At 43.1% G+C, this 17,799-nt stretch overlaps 4 protein-coding genes across 4 annotated transcripts; all 4 read left to right on the forward strand.

The window, feature by feature from the left end:
- LOC8069153 lies at positions 2,517–3,244 on the forward strand. Its single transcript, XM_002459556.2, has one exon. It carries the CDS (start codon positions 2,596–2,598, stop codon positions 3,025–3,027), a length of 432 nt encoding a protein of 143 aa, XP_002459601.1. The 5' UTR covers positions 2,517–2,595; the 3' UTR covers positions 3,028–3,244.
- Positions 6,072–6,552, forward strand: LOC8069154. The gene is made up of 2 exons (XM_021453360.1): positions 6,072–6,344; positions 6,430–6,552. Exons 1-2 carry the CDS (start codon positions 6,072–6,074, stop codon positions 6,550–6,552), a joined length of 396 nt encoding a protein of 131 aa, XP_021309035.1.
- Positions 10,891–11,544, forward strand: LOC8081801 (defensin Ec-AMP-D1). Its single transcript, XM_002459558.2, has 2 exons — positions 10,891–11,000; positions 11,233–11,544. Exons 1-2 carry the CDS (start codon positions 10,940–10,942, stop codon positions 11,409–11,411), a joined length of 240 nt encoding a protein of 79 aa, XP_002459603.1. The 5' UTR covers positions 10,891–10,939; the 3' UTR covers positions 11,412–11,544.
- Positions 14,110–14,625, forward strand: LOC8069156 (defensin Ec-AMP-D1). The gene is made up of 2 exons (XM_002459559.2): positions 14,110–14,213; positions 14,327–14,625. Exons 1-2 carry the CDS (start codon positions 14,153–14,155, stop codon positions 14,500–14,502), a joined length of 237 nt encoding a protein of 78 aa, XP_002459604.1. The 5' UTR covers positions 14,110–14,152; the 3' UTR covers positions 14,503–14,625.

Genomic DNA, 17,799 nt, shown 5'->3' on the forward strand with positions numbered 1-17,799 from the left:
AGCCGGGGAATTTTGCCTCTCCCGTAGTGGGTGGCGGTCCGCTATCAGGTATGGTGCCGTGGGGTGAAACGCACTTCCCCCACCAAGCCGTGCTAGCCATCCAGGTTGGTGAACATTAGCCCCATTTTGTTGTGCTAGAGAGCAAAGGACAGATACAAGAAGAGAGGAGGAGAGAGTGCGCCATTTATGAGTAGGACCCGTATATAAATGGGATGAGCTTTTATCAATCTACTGGGGCACATGTCCCCTATACTATACACTTTAATTTTCTTGATCCCGTATACTTAATTTTAAGGGAAACAAAGAAGCAGATCTGGTGGAATTGCTCTAACAATCGACAAGATGACATGTTGAATCAGTGAAAGAGGCAGCAGCAATTGCCCGCCCAAAGATGCTGAAAAAGGAGGCTGTAAGCTTTGGTTTAGTTCAAGGGGGAGGTGACAGACCAAAGGAATATAAACTTGTTCTTGATTTTCCAACACCAGTAACGAACAATATTTTACTATGTAACATAGAATTTTAATGATAACATGTTTGCTCAAGAACAGTATTGAGTCTATGAAAGTGGAATAATGAATGCCATTATCAAAATGAGTGATCCTACTACCTAAAAGGAAGAAGGTGCTCTTGGTAGACTTGACTTAAAGGTCAAATGATGCTACATTTTAATGAAGAACTTGCATACATTTTTTAACAATGAAAATACGAATCAAGAACAACTATTATAGCAACGGAAAGTTGTAAGGCACTACTAGAAAAAGGAAGCCAATACTTTCATTCATAGAAATATATACAATCATTGCCAGAAATAAGAACATCACCGTTCTGAAAAGCAACAACTCAATTGTCCCATTCTCCTTTCCATCTGTCTCTTTTACTACAACCTTATGAAACAGTTCCAGTCTCTTGCAATTTTTCTAAGTACTTGTGTTCTTTATTAAGATGATAGGAACTACATTCTCTAAGGACACTCACAATGCAGACTCTATCATAGAGTCTAAAGTTATTTATTATCTCGAACAATGTGGACTTAGAGTCTAAATAAGACTCGAAGTCTTATTTTTTCTACCTCTTTCTTCAATAGATATGCTGCCACATCAGCAAAATACCATAAATAATATGTAATTAATTGTCTTGGACTCTGTAATAGAGTCTGCATTGTGAGTGCCCTAAATAGTTCTCTAGTAGAGTTATAGAGATATCCATTAGGCTTTCAAGTGGCTTTGGAAATGCTAAGCACAAGGTTTTTCTTTTGGCTTTTTGTTGAAGGATAGATTAATTATGATAAGAGTAAATTGATGAATATCCAAAGTTAATTGTGTTCTATGCTCCAGTGCTTTTTGAGGAAATTGTTCAAGACAACAATTCTTATACAATGGTTTTGCCCAACATTGCTAGGATAACTTACAAGTTCACAACAATATATAGTCTTAGCCGTTGAATCTTTCCGGGAAGAAGTCATATATGCCCAACAAACATTTGTTGCCACAAATATAAGAGCATATTCCGATCACAATCTAAAATTATAGGCACATGTGTATTCTAATATCTTTCGCCAACATTTAGTTTATCAGCATGAAAAGCGTACCACAATGCATTGGGTTTATAGTTAGAAATACTCTTGAATACTTCCTCCATTCAAGAAAGAATCAATTCCTAGAATCTGTGCCGGTCAAACTTTTTAAGTTTGACTAACTTTATAGAAAAGAGTAAGGTTAAAAAAATTATAGAAAAGAGTAACAACATCTATGACATAAAGTGCACATCTTATGAAAATATATTTTATAATAAATCTAATGATACTAATTTAATACCAAAAATCTTACCCTTTTTCTAAAAAATTGGTCAAAATTTTAAAAAATTTGACTTAGACAACTCTAGAAATTGAGAATCAAACTTTTATTGCCATTAATGCTATATTAACATAAGACATTAACGATCAAGTTGTGCTCTTAAAGATTGCACAAGTCAAACCGTATTTTATGTTTTGGGATTTAGGGAGCAGTTAAAGTACCAAGTCAAATCATGGGTTATATTTTTGGATTTGGGAGGAAGGAGGCAATGAATGATGCAGTATACAAGTTGGCTGACGTATCATGCCAACTGAAGCTTAGAAATTATGCATCCATATGATACGTCAATGAAAATCCAGCAATTTTGTAGGAGTGCTTGGTTTCAGATTCATATAAGACCCAAGGCGTGTCAGTCAGCTGTGGCTGACCAGTTTTTAGATTGTTCGATGTGGTCGTGGCGTGCTAACTGTTTTGGTACTACCGTGGCGTGCTAACTGATGAGACTCTGTCACTAGCTGGTTGTGCATCACTTGACTAGGTCAATCTGTGCGTCCGAGTGTGCTTGCTGGTCAGAGAAGTCAGAAATGGCTAGCCTACGAGGGCCACGAGTTGCCTAGTGGTCAGTCCCAGGCTCCCAGCCCAAGACTATTAACACTTAACAACGGTTCTTGAGACCTCTATATAAACCTTCCTCCATCGCCTCATGATTCATCAGTTCATCACAACTAGCTCAACTCATCCTCTTACTGTCTTACAACGACACATTCTCTTAGAACCACCATTATTTGCTTGCAAAGCTCCAATGGCGTCCCAAATTGAGAGCCACCGCTCCGGCGCAGAGGTCGTCAGCGGAGACGACGCCATGTGCAGGAAGAAGTCTGTGGAGCTGCTGGAAGAGCTCAGCCTCCCCAAGGGTCTCCTTCCCATGGAGGACCTCCAGGAATTCGGGTACAACCGCGCCACAGGATTCATGTGGCTGGTGCAGCGGAAGAAGAAGGTGGAGCACACGTTCAAGAAGATCAAGCAGACCGTGTCCTACGCGTCTGAGGTGACAGCCTTCGTCGAGAAGGGGAAGCTGCGGAAGATCACCGGCGTCAAGACCAAGGAGCTGATGCTATGGTTGAGTGTGGTAGAGGTGTATGTTCCCGAGACATCGCCTGAGAATGTCACCTTTAAGACCGGCACTGGCCTCTCCGATAGCTTCAATGCCGCTGCCTTCGCACTCGGGGAGTAATCTAACTAATGTCGGGGAGAAATAATGCCTGGTGCAGGATCGTATCATATAGTATGTTGTCTTTCTTTCATGTTAGCAACTAATGTTCGTGAAGAATTGGAGTATGTTTGTGCAATTTCGTTTTTTTAGTTTGTACCATGTAATGTTTTTGGCAAAAGGAATTTCGCTTTATAAGAAAGTTGTAACTATCTTTTATGTTTATATATATAAGTGCATATGCACCAGTTTCATTCTTGCTCTGTTTTTTATGGCAGTGGATATCACTGAATTTATTTTCATAATGTGCAAGTTGTCAAACTCGGTCTCGCTTCATATATATTCCCTCTATTCCATAAAGAATGTCATTCTCACTTCCTCAAAAGTAAATTATTAATATTTATAATGCATAATTAATGTCGTTAGATAAATCTTCAGATAAGCCCAGTGCACCTCCTCCTTCCTGGTAGGCATTGTCCTCCTCCCTGATGCCCGTGATGTGGCTTCCTCCTTGATACCCGACATGTGGTCTCTGGCGAGCAGCTTAGACCCCTCTCTCACGTGTGAGCCACGGACTCCACGTAGCCACATGCTGATGCATGGCCTCCTTCCCGACAAGCGATGACATCCTCCCCAATTGATGCCCGATGCACTCCTCCTTGACTGATGCTCAAAGCACCCACTCCCTATAATACCCGTGGCCGCCGACTTGACCGTCGTTGATGTGAGAGACAAGGTGGATCGCCCGAATCGGCTAATGGAGCAGAGACAGTGGCAGAACCAACGAATTTGATTAAGGAGGGCCGAGCAAATATATGACTGTATTTTTTATATGATAAAATATATATAATTATATGTTTGAAAATATTTTAAAAAAATATTACACTATTTCTTACCAAAATTATCATATTTAAACAAAAATAGGTGAAATTGATATTTCTTGTACTATAAATATTAATATTTACATAGGTATTTAAAGGAATGACTAGGCTTGGGGGTAGCCCCTGGTTCTGCCTCTGAGCAGAGAGGATCCTTTGTCCCTCACTTTATTGTCTTAACAATTTTCAATAATGGTCTACTCCAGCAAGGCCCCTACTTGAGTCCCTATAGCTAAATATGGGTGCCCAGACAAAGAGCAACACTCCAGTAGGGCCCCTACTAAAGGCCCCAATTTGGGGTGGGCACCCAAATCTTCCGTGCAGACCCCATTCCTGTTGGCCCAACAGCCCAGCCCCCATCCTACGTGGTGTGGCAATTACCTCATCACACCGAACAAACGCAGCTTCGCCCATCTCCCTCCAGCGTTAATTTTCACTACCGCGCTCCCTCCCTCCACCTCTGACCTCCACCGTTGGGCCTCGCCGCCATCCCTTCCGGTGAGAGTGGCCTCTCCTCGATGAGCGGGAATGTTTGACCCAATGACGGTAGCGAAATGTTTGACCCAATGACGAGTGGGTCCCACATGTCATTGTCTGTCAGTTTGGATTTGGAGGCCTTCATTTAGGTGGTACTGTTGGAGTAGAAGCAAAAATTTTGGGCACCCAAAAGTAAGGGGAGCACCCAAATAAAAAGTAGGGGCTCTGTTTTGGGGCTACTGCTGGAGTTGCTTAGCAACTCCAGCCCAAATCCCTAAATTAAGCCCTTAAATTTTTATTTACATGCTATGATAAAAAAAGTAGGGGCTCAAATTAAGACCCAACTCCAACCCACCTCCTAAACAAGTAGGATAAGGGGTTCTAGATGTGAGGGGCTGAAACTATAATTTAGGAGGGCATGGAAAATGGGAGCCCAAATAGGAGGTGGGTTGGAGTTAGTATTTTTAGACCAAGTCCCTAGATTTAGAATATAGACTTGTTTAGGAGGTGGGTTGGAGTTGCTTTTACAGGCAACAATTTATAAAGGCTCGACGGCCTGTGGGCCACTTTGGGCCCCACCTGTAATACTCTACCCAATTGCATAAATGGATAGTAGTGCGCCATCTTTTACTGAATACACCTTTTTTACTTGACCGCCTTGCCTGGGCCGTTACTCCTCCCCTCGTCGAAGATCTTGCTTGCCCCAAGCAGGTGCAGCTGGGAAATGCCTCCTGATGACATTCTAATCTTCCCATTATGTTTGTGCAATTTCCTTTTTTTTTTTGAGTTTGTACCTTGTAGTATTTTTGGTAAAACGAATTTCACTTTATGAGAAAGCTGTAACTATGTTTTATGTCTATATAAGTGCACGTGCACCAGTTTCATTCTTGCCCTGCTTTTGTGGCAGTGTGATTTCATTGGATTTATTTACATAGGCCTTGTTTAGTTCCGAAAAGTGAAAAGTTTTCGGTACCGTAGCACTTTCGTTTGTTTGTGACAAATATTATCTAATCATGGACTAACTAGGATCAAAAGATTCGTCTCGTGATTTACAGCTAAACTGTGTAATTAGTTTTTATTTTCATCTATATTTAATGTTTCATGCATGTGCCACAAGATTCGATGTGACGGGGAATCTTGAAAACTTTTTGGTTTTCGGGGTGAACTAAACAAGGCCATAATGTGCAAGTTGTCAGACTTGGTCGTTTACTAGTCTATGTACAAGTCAATGCCCGAAAATGCTGAAATAATGCCAGAGTGCGCACCCGGCAGTACTAAGTTAAAAGCTTCCAAGTAACTAAATCTATATCTATCAATTTATATTTCTTGGGTAAACCCATTCATCCCCTTGCCTACTGGGCAGGGCTAGCAATTTCTCTAGTCGCTGGTCCCACACGTAGCAGAGACACACATCAACCTGGCTGTATACTGTCCTGCTGCTTTTATTTGCATGCCAAAATCTGAAGGAGAAAGTTGATGAATGTTTAACGACGTTTCGGCTTATCAATGGTATATATACGTACGTTGCGTGAATTAACTCACTTGAACATAGACTGATGCCCAAACAGAGAACACACATTAATGGTATAGTAATTAACCATCACTTACATGATCTGACACTGATGCCCAAACAGAGAGTCTCACATGATATAATAAGAACCAAGGCGGTTGCACATAATTAACACAGAGAGTCAGAGAGCTAAGAATTTCGCCATGGTGGCCTCTCTACACGCTCTCCCCTGCGCCACGCTCCTCCTCCTCGTCGTCCTCGTCCCACACGCGTGCATGTGCATGGCGGCCTCCAATAAAACGACGCTGCAGGACAGGTGCGAGAGCTACGCCGGCGGCGACCGGAGCAGCTTCGACTACGAGTATTGCGCCTGGACGCTGCAGCGCGCCGACAAGGAGGGCGCCGCCACCGCCGACGCGCTGGGCCTCGCCGTCATCGCGGCGAGGCTCGCCAGGGCGACGGCCAGCACCACGCGTGTGCCAAGATCGCCGCGCTGCTCCGCAACGAGACGGCGCTCCCGCGCGCGGGGAGTACGCCGCTGCCGTGCCCGCGCGCTGTCAGGCCGCGTTCGCGGCTGCACGGCAGGACTCGCCGCTGGCTGACGGCGACTTCGGGCTCGACGACGAGATCGAGTTGGCGATCGCCATGTTGCCGCCGCCACGGCCATCGCCGCCATATCTATAACCGATGTTGATCGCGCTGGCTGTTGCTTTTTTGGGTACGGATTTGAGCAATAAAATCTTTGACAGTATGCGTGTGATGTACTGATGTTATTGATGTACTGATGTTATTGTTCTTACTCCTATTTCTTTGTGCTTCGATCGAAGTGCGTAGAGAGAGCAAATATATAACACAAAAAGAATTAAAAAAAGGAACAGATAATATGCATATATACATTGTCCTGGCATCTCAGATCGAGTTTACTGTAATGTAAGTTTGTAACCGATGAACACATCCATCACGTACGGTTTGCCTATAGCTAGACACATAATAAATCTACATGGTAATAAGCGCAGCAACTCATAGTACTTGATTGATTGAGTTAGTAAATCAACATGAATCAAGCCAAATAGGTGTATTTTCCGACGATGAGAAGGCCTACTAAATTTCCAGAACACCAACGGCTCCATAGACGACGGCCGGAACAACAAGACGACCTAGCAACAATGAGGTCCAAGCCGACGAGCCCGCATACATTGTTACTGAAAAAGTTGCATGTTCGAATGAGAAAACCAGCATCATCACACCAAAAAAAAACTTACGCCACCATTACAGAATCAATCGATCTGTTGCTCACCTGACGACGACGACGACGATGGCGGCGGCACCTCGGCGGTAGTGAACGTAAACTCAGGTGTCAGCGGCGGGAGCGGCTTGCCTGAGCAGTTGCGGGTGATGGACATGAGGACGGATGCGTCGTCGCCGCCGAGGCACGCGGCGGTGACGTTGACCACGGCGCGGGTGTTGTCGTACTCGGGGCCGCCGATGAGCCTGGCGGCGTCGCCGCGCACGACGTGCATGAGGCAGCACGGCTGCTCCGCCACCGTGCGCCTCACCTGGATGCAGCACGGCGTCGGTACCTCGTCCGACCGGTGCTCGATGAAGTCCAGGCACGACAGCAGCCGCTGCAGCGACGGCGCGCATGTCGTCGTCTCATCACTGCCAGGCGCCGCAGCCGCAGCCGCCGTGAATGCTGCGGCGAGCAAGGAGAGGAGGACGACACCGGCGGCGATGATGATGTTGATGACCGGCGCCGACGTCCGCGGCGGCGGCGCCATGCCTTGTGCAGTACGTGTGCGGAAGATAATAGGATGTATGTATATGTATGCGCGTAATGGTCAGTTTGACATACAGTATATATATATATATATATATAGCCGCGGAATATGATCCGGCACCGACACGAGAGAGAGAGGGTACGTATTGGGTTGGGTCGTCTAGTCTCTCGCTATATATCTCGAAGGTGCCCTGTTTTGCGGACTGACACGTGGCAGTCTCAAACGTTAAACTCTAATCCAAAGTACAAAATACAGGGGTTGTCGTCGGATGGCCCAAGTCCAGTTCCAGTTCCACGAGCGAACGTTCGCTCGTTTCGAGCCTAGCGGTTGATCCGACGGGAGCTCAGTCACACACACCACACCACGTGCTTGTCCAATCACGTGGGTGGGTCTCTCGTTTGCAGCAAAAGACACCTCCGACCCACATATGATAAAGATATAGAATTAAATGTGAGAAGACTTTGAATTATGATCAAATTAATATGTGAAAATTATGAAGTTTTTTTTTAAAAAAATTATACGATGTTTTAAAACAAGATAGATAATTCTTACTAAGAATACTTAAGCTAGAAGAGATTAGAATGATAGTAAATTGTGCTTCTTTTACAGTAAGTTAGAAATCATCCAACACCTTTTCAAGTGTCATTATGCCAAAGCATTATGGCATGCTGTATATTTGTATTAGGCATCAAAGCTCCACGTACATGATTTAAATCATCTGTTTAATTCTTGGTCTAAGCAAGGGGTCGATCAAAATATTTGAACTTTGTTATTGACAGGAGCTTCACAGCAGTTTGTTGAGTAATTTGGCTTAGCATGAACGATTTTGTACTACTTGATTTGTACTCTGATGGACTAAGGCCTCTTTGCTAAAGAGGTCCTCTTTGCAGGACCATGGATGACCACTGCACGACTGCACCCCTAGTGTTGGTCTACCAGCTACTCGGGCATGGTGCTGCGGCATGGTTGATTCCGCGTGGGCACGTATGGGTCACATATACCTTATAGTAAATACACCAGAGAGAGTATAGGTACCCTAGAAGGTTACTAACTCTATTATTGTCTCCTCCCATCCTAGGAAAAGGCGAAGACCTCTAGATGCTCAGGACAAGGTTCGCCCGAGATGTCTGTAGACATAAGAACCTGAGCCACATACATATGATTCAAGGAATCAATTGAAGAAGTTCAACCTGAAATTTGGAATGCCCCTAAAGTGAAAACTCTACCTGGAGTTGAGATGGTCCCTGAAGGATTCCATCCTAAAGATGGAAATCTTAAACATTGCCACCTTTTATGTACTCTAATACTTATGTTCCAAAGGCTAAACCTATTGTACCTTATGAAGTATGACATAAAATTGAAGGTTGAAGAAGAGATATAATGAAATTCTTGATACGACCTTCAACTAAACCATCATTTTTTTCACCTTATTTTGTTCTTATCAACAAACAATTCAAAATACCTCGACCTTTTCAGAATAGGTGTAAGTCAAATAGTAACGATTTGAAAACACTTCTTTTCCATTACATATTTTGGAAACCTAAGGGCTGGATTGTATGGATATGGCAATTCAGGATTTCTAGCAGCGCATTTTTTGATGGGCTTCCATCGAATAAAATGTATGATATCTCCCTTCAATTCTTTATGTGGCATATCCAATCAATTAGAATTCAAGTTAAATATCAGTTGGTTATTTGAATTGCGGGGGGGGGGGGGTGGAATACTCATATTATAAGACTTGGTGAAATAATGTCTAGCAAATTAGTCGAATTTGCAAAAGGGAAGAAGCCAAAACTATTCTCCTTTTTAGAAAAATAGATATATCTAGAATCTTTAAAAGGCCATTTAGATGTTGGAATACCATTAATTCAGTAACCCACCATGAGATCAATTTATTAATTGTAGCATCAACACTTGTAGATATGTTTCTAGTATATGCCATATTTTTTATTGTTATATAGTGATATAGTTACATTTTGTAGTTATTGAAATACTCATATTCTTTAATCTTGTTGTATTGGTGAATTTTTTTGTAAGGATTTTGAGCATAGAATTTATATGAATGTTTTCATTGGTCTAGAATAAAGATTTAAATGAAGAAAGAAATCTTAGACTCAAGAAAAAAAGACAAAGACATCTGACATCACTCATCATTGGAGTACATAAGATGATAAACATGCATCCAGTAAGGCAATAACAGCATTGGAGTACATAAAGGCTGCTGCCTTTTGGGCAGTGTAATGGCTACAGTCAGTTTGTAACAGCATATATGGACCTTAATCATTTAATTTGAACTAAACTCTAGGATATTGGATGGATGATGTCACATATATCTAGTTAGTATCTTATTGCAACCCGCTCTAAGATCAATTCATTGTTGCTTCAACACTTGTTGTATGTTCCTAGCATTCTAGTACCTATTTTTTGTTCTCAATAATATAGTCTCACTCCATATTTATTAAAATGCTTATACTCTTTAAAGTATAGTTTTGCATGGCACTCATGAACTTTTGTGAAATTAATTTGGGAATCAAATTTATATGAATGTTTGCTAATATGAGCTTATTACAACCATAATTAGGTGCATAAGAAACAATACAATTGTGTGAAGAAAGACAATATTAGAATCAAGAAAAATACAAAATACATCTGGCATCACTCACGACACCCTTCTCATGAGAACATAAAACGATAAACAACCAGCAAGGCCAGTTAGGTACGCGCGTGTGATCCTCTTTAAAAATGTGTGCTGGCTATAGTAAATTTGTAATGGCATAAAAATGTATGCGTGCTCTGCTTTAAACAACCCAAGAATATTTAGGTAAAACACATCCGAAGGTGGAGACTTTTAGGTGACACGTATTTTACAATTCCTTCGCTCTTTTATAATAATAAGATAAGATATATATAGATAGATAGAATAGATAAGCAGATAGCTAGATAGACAAATAGATAGATATAGATAGATTATGAAGATGGGCCACTAATTACAACCATGACTTAGTGTAGAAGAAACAATTGATTGAAGAAAGAAAATCTTAGGCTCAAGGAAAAGACAAAAGACATCTAACAGCATCATAGCACATTAAGGACGCCATCTGGGCAGTGTATAGTGGCTACAGCCAGTTTGTAACGGCATAAAAATTCTGTGTGCTCCTCTGTAAACCACCCGAGAATATCTGTGTGCTGCTACACAACCTACGCAAGTATATAAGAAGGGTATCCCGTACCTAGTCTCATCTATATCTTCAGCCTGCAGCATAACACTCCGGCCATTCCATCTGAAGGCTGAAATGGGTCTCTCCACCAAACTTTTTGCGGTCCTCCTCCTGCTCCTCATTGGTGGTTATACTGGTATGTCACCATAAATACATGCCGCTAGGTAATGGAGTAGATTGTAAGGCTTCGAATTTTGCAAGATTCTATATATGGAACTATCGCAAGATATTGTGAAGCCACACACACATTAGAACAACGTTTAAATCCATCAAATACATAGATATGGTGGTAACTGACCGACTCCGGCCGCACAAAGTCATCCAAGAAATGTAAATGATTTGATGTTGCTTTGTGTTTGTGTTTGCAGATACGCAGCTGGGACCGGTGACTATGGCACTGGCGAGGAAGTGTGAGTCGCCGAGCCACCGCTTCCAGGGACCCTGCTCCAGAGACGCAAACTGCGCAACCGTTTGCCGGACTGAAGGTTTTACCGGTGGCAAGTGCAAAGGCCTACGCCACCGCTGCTTCTGTACCAAGGACTGCTAGTTGCCTCGCGTCCTGCTCCTGCATGCATATGTATGCATGTCCTGAACGCATCAGGAGAATATGTATGCATTACCAAATGGCAGTAGTACATGAATGAAGTAAATAATGGAACGCGTCTGTTTTGGACCTTGAAGTGTTGAGAGCATCTTCTTTCTTATGAACAAGTGTTGAGAGCTTAAGCCCGTACTTCGGTATTTATTAGTAAACGAACTCTAAAGTCAAATATCTTTGTTCCTCGAACTATTAAAACAGCACGGCGTTGGGTCTGGTCTGGGGTGATGCTATATAAAAAGAGAGAGTATTCTGGCATCACTTTTGACACTGCAACCACTGATGCTAGAGCTTATTAGGAGCTTAGAAACTTGGAGCAAATCAAGTTGAGGAATCCGGCCGCGCCTATCGATTAAGCAAAGAGGAAAATTAAAGATGCAGGGTCCTCTACTCTACTTCGTTCAATACATTGCCTTGTTTATCTTTTTGACTATGTGATGGAACCCAGCAGACAACAGTGGTGCCTATTTCCATGTAGAACGTTTTAGAGCATCTCGACCGGATGTCATTTTTCGTTTATCTTACAATCTAGTATAGAAATTAAGAAAACTGAATTATAGAGTATAGGGGATATGTGCTCTAGCAGATAACTAAGTCTCATCTCCTTTGTCTTGCAAAAAGTCTCATCTCTTGTATACGTAGGACCCGTGGTAAAGAAATCTATCCTCTTGTTTTTCTCTGTTTTCTCATCTGTTGGTGCTACTAGTGGAAAGTCTGCATGCCCACACACTCGTTCGACTTGGTATACCACCCGGTGGAGGTGGCGCGCAGGGCGGCACAAGGCATGGGGTGTGGCATGGGCATATCGCCACTTGGTTGGCCTTGGCCACAGATGTTAGTGAAAGGAGATAAAGAAAGAGAATTGAGAAAATTTGGTAGTTATTCTTCCTTTTTTATGGAGAGATGAAAGGTTTTGAGGAACCAAGAAAAAATTATGGAAGGGGATTGGAAAGAGAATCTATTGGAGCATATTTTCTCTTTATCAATAATTATAGAGAAAGGGATTGTTCCTCACCAGTCACCACTGGTTCTAAATATATCTCCTTGTACCACTTGTTTACTGGCATCATGGTGAAAGTAATTGGTGAGCATCTTCAAAAGACTCTCTATATTCTTCCTAAATGCTAAGAATAGAGATTTTAGTGAAAAACTACTCTCCAATAGCTTATCTAAATGGTCATCCAAATATAGTCATCTTCTATTTTAGATTTTTCGCTAGCTAAATATAGAAGACGAGAATGAATTTCTCGAGTGTGCATGAGATATAAAATAACTGTTGGAGAGTAAAAAGATATAGAAAATAATTTTTATGCAAATGACTCTTTAAATAATAATTTGGAGAGTGAAATTTAGAAAAACTCTTGAAGGTCCTTATCACCACTTATTCGAAACCTGCTGTTCTAAACTCTCGGACCTCATTGGAAAGGCTAGTAGGCGTTTGGAGTCCATTAATGGGCAACCCCCTCTGATATCAATTCATTGTTGCTTCAACACTTGTAGATATATATATATCTGTTGAAATGCTTATATATACATTTAAATATATAGTTTTTCATGGCATTAATGAAGTCTTGTCACTCTTAAACCTGATAATACATGACACGATTAAATTCCGTCATAGATAGCTAAAAAACCATCATGAAACATTAATTGTGATGATTTCAAAAACCATCATGTATGGAGCTTAGCAGTCATGTTTCAGTCCCCGTCCCTGTTCTCGATACGGGAACGAAAACTTGAGATATCATTTTATAACGTGGAAATGAGAACATTCACGTTTTCAGGATGTAGATGTTTCCAGAACGTGAAACATAACAACAGGAATATGGGTCATGTTCCCGTTTCCAGCTAGGCTGCTAAGGTATTGAGTGACATGGATGTTTGCTAATGTGAATGTTTCGGATACTGCCACATGTGAAATTAATTTGGGAATCAAATTTCTAGTAATGTTTGCCAATATGCCCTAACTACAACCATAACTAGGTGTGGAAGAAACAATACAATTGTATGAAGAAAGATTAAATATTAGACTCCAGAAAAAATGGCAAAATACATCTGGCATCACTCATGGCACCCTTCTATTGAGAACATAAAAACAATAAACATCCAGCAAGGCATTAACAACATCGGGTGGCTGCCATTTAATTTGGACACTGCGCTTGCTACAGTAAGTTTGTAATGGCATAAAAATGTATATGTACTTCTCTTTAAACAACCCAAGAATATCTGGACCATAAACTCTAGAATATAATACTGGATGAACGTCACATATATCTAGGATCTTAGACTTAGTGTAGAAGAAACAACTGATTATAAACATGACTTAGTGTGTAGAAGAAACATCTGATTGAAGAAATAAAATCTTAGAGTCAAGAAAAAGACAATACACATCTGACAGTACTCACCACACCCATCTCATGAGGTGCATAGACGAAAAACATGCATTCAGTTTCAGTATGGCTGTAACAGCATCAGAGCACATTAAGGCCGCCATCTTGGCTGTGTATATACTGGCTACAGATAGTTTGTAACGGCATAAAAAATCTGTGTGCTCCTCTGTAGACCACCCAAGAATATCTGTGTGCTGCTACACAACCTACGCAACTATAAGAAGGGTAGTACCCGTACCTAGTCTCATCTATATCTTCAGCCTACAGCATAACAATTGTCCATTCCATCTGAAGGCTGAAATGGGTCTCTCCACCAAGCTTTTTGCGGTCCTCCTCCTGCTCCTCATTGGTGGTTATACTGGTATGTCATGATAAATCCACCAAAATAAATAGTTTTGAACCGGAAACTCTGCTTGTATGTTGAATCATTCAAGAAAATGTACATGATGTGTTGCTTTGTGTTTGTGTTTGCAGAGATGCAGGGACCAGTGACTGTGGCATTGGCGAGGAAGTGCCAGTCGAAGAGCTTCAAATTCAAGGGACCCTGCTCGAGGGACGAAAACTGTGCAACCGTTTGCCTGACAGAAGGTTTTACCAGTGGCAAGTGCAGAGGCCTACGCCGCCGCTGCTTCTGTACCAGGGACTGCTAGTTGCTTTGCGTCCTGCATGCATATGCATGTCCTGAATGGATCAGGAAAATATGTATGCATTACCAAATGGAAGTAGCACATGAATGAAGTAAATAATTGAACGGTTGAGAGCTTAAGCCCGTATTTCGGTATTTATTAGCATATGAACTCTAAATTCAAATATCTTTGTCTTTCAAACTATTAAAACCGGATAACTTAAGCACTCCATAGCGTGGGGTCTGGGGTGATGCTATAAAAAGAGAGAGTATTATTGTGGCATCACTCTTGACACTGCAACCATTGATGCCAGAGCATCCACAATGTGCAAGTGGTGCTAAAAAAAACAGATGCCACGGTGGAAACTAGGCATCGCCCTAGCACAGCTGCAGTGTGTGGAAAGAAAAAGGCATCGTAGCCATTTGTGACTCTTCAATAAAATAATCAGTATATCACTCTTTCTCTCCGAACAAGGTACATTTGTAACAACCCAAAATTTTCACAAATACAAAAAATACCACCTGAATTTTTTTTCTTCTAAAAATAACCCGTGATTGGTGAGTAACATACTAGGACAACCTGTAGCTGCACTAGTGATCCTATTTAATTTGTTTGAGCATATACAATTTAATTCAATGTGTGATTTGGGACTTCTTGGTTTTATGTATTGCTAATAAAATCAACCACTTTTGCTTATTATGAAATTCTTATGTGTTGCCAACCCTTGGCATGGAATCCATAAAACCCTAGACCCCTAGTAGACCACGCCTAACGGCGTATATATGCTTGGCATACATGTATGTGCACATAGAAGCCAAGGTGTAAAAGAAATAGAATTAGAAATGGAAAAGGGCTTGGAAAAAAGGAAGAAAAGAGGAAGAGCATTTGGCCCGAGCAGTAGCTGCGGCCCAGCTCGCAGCCCAGCCTCACGCGCATGCACAACAGCCCAAATGCTGCTCGTGCCAGCCTGCCCCAGCGGCCCACAAGCGCGCACCTCTACGCAAGCAAGCCTAGCTCCGCCCCCGCAGCCCACGAAGCCCTTCCCAGCACGCGGGCACGCTGCAGACGCCGACAACTGGGCCCCGGCTGTCATCCCGAACTCTGGCTCCCTCTGCTTTTCGCCAAAAGCAGGACCCAGGCACCAGCAGTCTCCACGCGGTCCCCCCTTGCACCCAACCATCCGCGATGTGGCCATTTTGAAGCAACGCCTAGATGGACGCCATCTTAGCTACCCTGCATGCCCCATACTCCATTGGTGTCATGACGCAGGTGACGTCGCCATGGGCTTCCCTTGCCATCCACTGATTCCCCAAACCACTTTGACCACCGCACCTCGAATTGGAGGATGCTAGTGAATTTGCAGCCACCCAGCGTTTCCCAAATCCCTAACCAAAGCCTCCAATCGTTGTCCATGTGCCCCATCCCCTCTATCCGCCGTTCGCGCTCGCCATGGCCAAGCTCGCCTATTAGAACCCCGAGCCGATGCCCTAGCCCCTCCTCATCCCCCTACCGCCAGAGCCAACCATGGCAGAGCTATTTCGCTCATTGTAGGATAGTAGAGGAAGAGAGAGGGGCACCAAGCGGTTCGCCTCGCCGAGAGTGGAAGAAGAGCACGAGAACGCCCACCTAGCCGTGCATTGGCACGTGCTCGCCATGGCCATACTCCGCCGTAGCATGGTCTATTCCAAGCTTTTGAGACTAGTGGAGGGCAAAAGGTCGGCGCTTTCACTGTGATGAGGTACACGTTGTGCGCTTGGTAGAGAGGGAGAAAAGTCGACGCTTGATCAGATCCTCGAGGCCGAGCCACCACCGTGGATCTGGAGTACCATGGGCCAAGTGATGGGAGGGCGAGTGGACTCGATCCGCCGTAGACCGCGCGTGTGGTCCACAACCCTCATCGTGTGATCATCATGGACTCGATCCGCCATAGACCAGCCCATAGATTCCTGGCCCATCCGAAGAAAGAGAAGCAGGCCATGGCCCACCTCGGCTTGGGCTGGCCTGCCTGAGCTGGCCGAAACCCCCTTCAGCCGCTGAGATGGGCTGGGTTTGAGCCCAAACCACATCCCCTTTTCTTTTATTTTCTTTTTCCTTTTTCCAAAAATAGTTTTAAGCTTATTTAATTTATATAAAATTCATATGATTTTAGAAAAATATGAAACTAGTACCCAAATTTTTTTAAAATCGAGCTCTACGTCTTAGGCTTATGTATGAGTGCATTTGGATCTTTTGGATTTATGTTGCTTCTTTGTGCTATCTATAAGAGTCATTCATCGCGACTATATATATCAATTTTGGCCCGAAGGAGCTGCCCAGTGAGAAGTATGAACCCAACTACACGGAGGAGCTTGAGGATGCCACGTCCCACCCAACCTCATAGAATCCTACTAGACATGCTATAAATCTAAATGCTAGCGCTTTACTTTTATATAATATTTGAGATAGGTTGTATGGTAGAACTGCTTGTGAACCATTACGTTGTTGTAACTTATTCCCCTGCACACCCGCAGTTAGGATAGATGCTTACGTCTTACTGTTGTGATGCTTGGTGAATAACTATTGGAACTGGATAAGGCACGTGGTGCGATCAAACCTGATAATGAACTTGGGGAGATCTTGACGTGTGTTTTGGGTGTGTGGTGAGGGTTAAGTCGACCGAGCTGGGTTCCATGATGAGTCCGGGGACAAGTCATGCCACGAAATGCTACTTGGGCATTTTCTCGAGAGGTACCTGTGGCAGGTATAGGTTTCAAGGAGAGATTCCAGGATGCAGTATCTTTGTGGGATGATGCCCCGGAATGGGATGTGTTGTTTAGCATGGGGCACCAGAAGTCCCATCGAGCGGGGCAATGGATGACCCCATGAGAAGGTATCATGTTTGATCATCCTAAGGACTGATATTTTTTGTGGACCGGGTCTTAGGAATCCTTGCACCCCCGCTTGCTTTCGTGGGAGGGAGACAGATGTTCGATCGACTAGGGCGGTGCCACTACTACTAGGTTGATAGCGGATAGTGTATGGAGGTACGGGCATAGGACCACACCCTCCTAAGACAGCGTAGTGAGCTTGGGGCCGATACTACGTCTTACAGTCTTAGTAGGCCGGTGGTACTCCGGCATGGCCCTAGTTCTGAGTGGTAGAGTGGCACCGTGTTAGTAAGAAGGCAGCCCGACATCAGCCTAGATGATGTACAACATCGATGATGGTGATCTTGTGGGTGGTGCAAACCTCTGCAGAGTTTCTGGTTGATCGATCGATACATATACCATCTTACGGCTATGGACCTTTCCTAAGTACAGCTTCACTTGACTAGTGAGAGGA

This window comes from Sorghum bicolor, chromosome 2 (genome assembly GCF_000003195.3).
Source record: "Sorghum bicolor cultivar BTx623 chromosome 2, Sorghum_bicolor_NCBIv3, whole genome shotgun sequence".
NCBI classification, from domain to species: domain Eukaryota; kingdom Viridiplantae; phylum Streptophyta; class Magnoliopsida; order Poales; family Poaceae; genus Sorghum; species Sorghum bicolor.